Source organism: Chrysemys picta, chromosome 4 (assembly GCF_011386835.1).
Source record: "Chrysemys picta bellii isolate R12L10 chromosome 4, ASM1138683v2, whole genome shotgun sequence".
In the NCBI taxonomy this organism is placed as follows: Eukaryota; Metazoa; Chordata; order Testudines; family Emydidae; genus Chrysemys; species Chrysemys picta.
In genome coordinates, this window is record NC_088794.1 from 111196274 (window position 1) to 111202100 (window position 5827).

Here is a 5827-nt window from a genome sequence, read left to right on the forward strand (position 1 = left end):
AACAGGATGAAGTTTAACAAAGACAAATGCAAAGTGCTCCACCTAGGAAGGAAAAATCAATTTCACACATACAGAATGGGAAAAGACTGTCTAGGTAGGAGTACGGCAGAAAGGGATCTAGGGGTTATAGTGGACCACAAGCTAAATATGAGTCAACAGTGTGATGCTGTTGCAAAAAAAGCAAACATGATTCTGGGATGTATTAACAGGTGTGTTGTGAGCAAGACACGAGAAGTCATTCTTCCGCTCTACTCTGATCTGGTTAGGCCTCAGCTGGAGTATTGTGTCCAGTTCTGGGCGCCGCATTTTAAAAAAGATGTGGAGAAATTGGAAAGGGTCCAAAGAAGAGCAACAAGAATGATTAAAGGTCTTGAGAACATGACCTATGAAGGAAGGCTGAAAGAATTGGGTTTGTTTAGTTTGGAAAAGAGAAGACTGAGAGGGGACATGATAGCAGTTTACAGGTATCTAAAAGGGTGTCATAAGGAGGAGGGAGAGAACTTGTTCACCTTAGCCTCTAAGGATAGAACCAGAAACAATGGGTTTAAACTGCAGCAAGGGAGGTCTAGGTTGGACATTAGGAAAAAGTTCCTAACTGTCAGGGTGGTTAAACACTGGAACAAATTGCCTAGGGAGGTTGTGGAATCTCCGTCTCTGGAGATATTTAAGGCCTTGTCTACACTACGAGAGTAGTTCGATTTTACTTGCATCGAATTTTTGTAATCGATATTGCAAAGTCGAACGTGTGTGTCCACACTAAGGACAGTAATTCGACTTTGTGCGTCCACACTAACGGTGATAGCGTCGACATTCGAAGCGGTGCACTGTGGTCAGCTATCCCACAGTTCCCGCAGTCCCCTCTGCCCATTGGAATTCTGGGTGTAGCCGGCAATGCCTTCTGGGTAACAAAATGAGTCGAGGGTGCTTTTGGGAAACTGTCGTCATCCGTCCATCACTCCCGCCCTCCCTCCCTGAAAGCGCCGGCGGGAAAACAGTTCGCGCGCTTTTCCAGTCATTGACAGCGCGGACGCCACTGTACTCCGAGCATGGAGCCCGCTGCGACCATCGCTGCAGTTGTGGCCGCTCTCAACGTCTCGCAGCTTATCATAAAGGTTTCCCTGAGGCAGATGCAGAAAAGTCAGGCGAGGAGGCTACGGCACCGCGGTGATGTCCTGAAGTCTGAGAGTAGCACAGACCTGTCAGAAAGCAGGCGACCCAGCGCCGAGGACATCACAGTGGCAATGGGTCATGTTGATGCCGTGGAACGGCGATTCTGGGCACGGGAAACAAGCACTGAGTGGTGGGACCGCATAGTGCTGCAGGTCTGGGATGAATCCCAGTGGCTGCGAAACTTTCGCATGCGGAAGGGAACTTTCCTGGAACTTTGTGAGTTGCTGTCCCCTGCCCTGAAGCGCAGTGACACCCGGTTGCGAGCTGCACTGAGTGTACAGAAGCGAGTGGCCATAGCCCTCTGGAAGCTTGCAACGCCAGACAGCTACCGGTCAGTCGCGAACCAGTTTGGGGTGGGCAAATCTACCGTGGGGGTTGTTGTGATGCAAGTAGCGAAGGCAATCGTTGATGTACTGCTGCCAAAGGTAGTGACCCTGGGAAACATGGAGTCGATCATAGATGGCTTCGCAGCGATGGGATTCCCAAACTGCGGTGGGGCCATAGATGGAACTCACATCCCTATCCTGGCACCGGACCACCAGGCCACCCAGTACATTAACCGAAAGGGATACTTTTCCATGGTGCTGCAAGCACTGGTGGACCACAGGGGACGTTTTACCAACATCTACGTGGGATGGCCGGGCAAGGTTCATGACGCTCGTGTTTTCAGGAACTCTGGTCTGTTTAGACGGCTGCAACAAGGTATTTACTTCCCGGACCACAAAATAACTGTTGGGGATGTGGAGATGCCTATAGTCATCCTCGGGGACCCAGCCTACCCGCTAATGCCCTGGCTCATGAAGCCCTATACTGGCGCCCTGGACACTGAAAAAGAACTCTTCAACTACCGGCTGAGCAAGTGCAGAATGGTGGTGGAGTGTGCTTTTGGCCGTCTCAAGGGGAGATGGAGAAGCTTACTGACTCGCTGTGATCTCAGCGAAACCAATATCTCCATTGTTATAGCAGCTTGCTGTGTGCTCCACAATCTCTGTGAGAGCAAGGGGGAGACCTTTATGGCGGGGTGGGAGGTTGAGGAAAATAGCCTGGCTGGTGATTACTCACAGCCAGACAGCCGGGCGATTAGAAGAGACCAGCGGGAAGTGCTGTGCATCCGGGAGGCTTTGAAAGCAAAGTTCCTGAGTGAGCAGGGTAACCTGTGACTTTATAGTTTGTGTACTGAGAAGCTAAACCTGCCCCCGTTTCTTTACCCAGGTAATGTTGACTATCCTATCCAGTTACATACCCCCTTCACCCCCCCTCCAACACACGTGTCGAAATAAAAATAGTTCTACTTTGTTAAAGCACACCGTTTTCTTTAATACTGTTTTCGCGGGAATTTTTTAAAACTGGGACACAGACTGTGGTGCGGGGCGGGTGTAGTGTTGTGACGCGAATGCAGCTTCTAAACTCAAGGATTGACAGGCTCCGCTGCGGTGGGATGCTTGTTTCAACGGAGCCTGTCAACCCTCCTGATCGGGACTGTGTGTATGGGGGGTCTATTTGACTTTGTGGCAGGGGGAGGACGGTTACAGATCCCATGCTGTGTGGCTCTGTGATCCTGCCTAAGGACCGGCGCTTAAGATCTGTAACTGCCCTCCCCCGCCACAAAGTCACAGAGCAACCCACCCCCCCCCCAACATTACATCAAAACAACCTCCCAGACTAACCGGGGCAACTAGTCACTGCATCACTGCACTGTGTATGTGCCCTGCTGCTGTGCCTGCCCCCGACTATGTACCCTGCCAAAGGAGACTGTCCTGTCCAATTACCAACCCCCTTTCCCCTCCTCCTCCAAAAGAACATGATTGAAACAGTAGTTAACAGAAACGAATTTTTTATTATCAACTACACATGGCATTGGGAGGTGAAACTTGGACGGGGGCTTGTGTCAGGCGGGAAGGAAAGAACTTTTCAAATTTTGGGAAATGAGAGCCTTCTGCTACTAGAGCTCTCTGCAGGGGTGGAGTGAGACTTAGCAGGGACTCTGCCGCCTCTCCTTCTTTGCATTTTGGGTGAGGTGGGTATGGGACTTGGTGGCGGGGGAGGGCGGTTAGAGATGGACTGCAGCGGGGCTCTGTCCTCCTGCCTCCGTTCCTGCAGAACATCCACAAGGCGCCGGAGCGTGTCCGTTTGCTCCCTCAGTAGTCCAAGCAGCGTTTGAGTCGCCTGCTGGTCTTCCTGCCGCCACCTCTCCTCCCGATCCATGTTGGCTTGGTGCATTCGGGTCAAGTTCTCCCGCCACTGGGTCTGCTGTGCTGCCTGGGCTTGGGAAGAGGCCATAAGCTCAGAGAACATGTCCTCCCGTGTCCTCTTCTTCCTACGCCTAATCCGCGCTAGCCTCTGGGACTGTGATTCCAGGCTAGGTTGTGAGACAGTCGCAGACGGGGCTGTGGAAATGGGAAAAAGGGAGTGAATTCCTCAGAAAGATAAATGTAGTTGTGAACAAAGAACATAGTCTTTCTCTGTGAACAAGACCATGCACAGCACCTTTCACATGCGCACTCAGCACAAGGTCGAATTCTCGGCCTTCGCATTCAGTGCCTGGGGTCTTGAACAGCACATTTGAGAAGCGAGGCAGCACAACGGAATTTCTGTTGCAGGCAGACATGGTAAGCCGTACACTTGTGGCAGTTTAAAACTTTTATATTACCACTGGCCTCATTTCACATTTAAATCAATGTCAGTCCCTGCTGCCAGCAATCCGGCAAGCGGGAACTCTGCCCCTGTCCCACCCCCTCGTGGCTGTCCCCGGGAACGATCCCTTTCGGCTGCCCCTCTCCCGCCTCCACCGCGTGGCTGCAAACCAGCGGTTACAGTTCTGTAAAGGAACGGGAAAGCAGTCCCAACACTAACATTCCCCTACCTAATTAAAAGCAGGTCACCATGGCCGACATCACCCTGATGAGGATCTCCGAGAGCGACAAAGAGAGAATGCTCCGGGAAAGCCTCCAAAGACCAGGGCCGTATGCCGCCCTGCTGTGCAGAGCAATGATCCTCGAGTACTTGATAATCTCGTGGCGCGGCAACGTGTCGTACTTCGGAGGACCCAATAAAGCCGCTCTCCCCAAGAACCTCATGCAACGGCTTTCAAGTTACCTCCAGGAGAGCTTCATCGAGATGTCCCAGGAGGATTACTGCTCTATCCCCGGACACATAGACCGCATTTTACTGTAGCTGCAGTATGAGGGAATAAACAGTAGAGCGGCTTGTGCAGGACAATCACTGAAAACCGGACATTGCTAGATTTCTTTTCAAAACTTGCACTGCCCCTTACTAAACCGTTAAGCGCCTAGGGCACACTAATCATGAACAACCCATTCTTTTAATTGTTAATATTCCTGTTTTGTTAAAAATAAATGTTTAGATGTTTACAACACTTACTGGCTGATCCTTCACCAGATTCTGTGTCCGGGGTAACGGCTGGGGACGCTTCGTAGGGGATCTCTGTAAGGGTGATGAAGAGATCGTGGCTGTCGGGGAAATCAGCGTTGTGAGAGCTGCCGACTGCCTCGCCCTCCTCATCTCCTTCCTCATCTTCCCCGTCCCCTAACATGTCCGAGGAACCGGCCGTGGACAGTATCCCATCCTCAGAGTCCACGGTCACTGGTGGGGTAGTGGTGGCGGCAGCACCGAGGATGGAATGCAGTGCCTCGTAGAAACGGGATGTCTGGGGATGGGATCCGGAGCGTCCGTTTGCCTCTTTGGTCTTCTGGTAGCCTTGTCTCAGCTCCTTGATTTTCACGCGGCACTGCGTTGCATCCCGGCTGTATCCTCTCTCTGCCATGTCTTTAGAGATCTTCTCGTAGATCTTTGCATTCCTTCTTTTGGATCGCAGCTCGGAAAGCACGGACTCATCGCCCCACACAGCGATGAGATCCAAGACTTCACGATCAGTCCATGCTGGGGCTCTCTTTCTATTCCCAGACTGCACAGCCATCACTGCTGGAGAGCTCTGCATCGTTGCCAGTGCTGCTGTGCTCGCCACGATGTCCAGACAGAAATGAGATTCAAACTGGCCAGACAGGAAAAGGAATTCAAATTCAAATTTTCCCGGGGCTTTTCCTGTGTGGCTGGTCAGAGCATCCGAGCTCGCACTGCTGTCCAGAGCGTCAACAGAGTGGTGCACTGTGGGATAGCTCCCGGAGCTATTAGCGTCGATTTCCATCCACACCTAGCCTAATTCGACATGGCCATGTCGAATTTAGCGCTACTCCCCTCGTCGGGGAGGAGTACAGAAGTCGAATTAAAGAGACCTCTATGTCGAACTAAATAGCGTCGCAGTGTGGACGGGTGCAGGGTTAATTCGATTTAACGGCGCTAACTTCGACATAAACGCCTAGTGTAGACCAGGCCTAAGAGTAGGTTAGATAAATGTCTATCAGGGATGGTCTAGACAGTATTTGGTCCTGCCATGAGGGCAGGGGACTGGACTCGATGACCTCTCGAGGTCCCTTCCAGTCCTATAATCTATGAATCTATGAATCTATGAAAACACCTGTGAGGGATAGACTCATAGACTTTAAGGTCAGAAGGGACCATTATGATCATCTAGTCTGACCTCCAGCATAATGCAGGCCACAGAATCTCACCCACCCACTCCTGTAACAAACCCCTAACCTATGCCTGAGTTATTGAAGTCCTCAAATCGTGGTTTAAA

At 51.4% G+C, this 5827-nt stretch overlaps 1 protein-coding gene across 1 annotated transcript; it reads right to left on the reverse strand.

The window, feature by feature from the left end:
* Positions 1-2987: 2987 nt before the first annotated feature.
* On the reverse strand, positions 2988-5532 carry LOC135983170 (uncharacterized). Its single transcript, XM_065593336.1, has 2 exons — positions 4552-5532; positions 2988-3557 (listed from the first exon to the last, which is right to left on the reverse strand). The coding sequence occupies exons 1-2, from the start codon at positions 5333-5335 to the stop codon at positions 3082-3084; spliced, it is 1260 nt and encodes a 419-aa protein (XP_065449408.1). The 5' UTR covers positions 5336-5532; the 3' UTR covers positions 2988-3081.
* Positions 5533-5827: the final 295 nt, after the last annotated feature.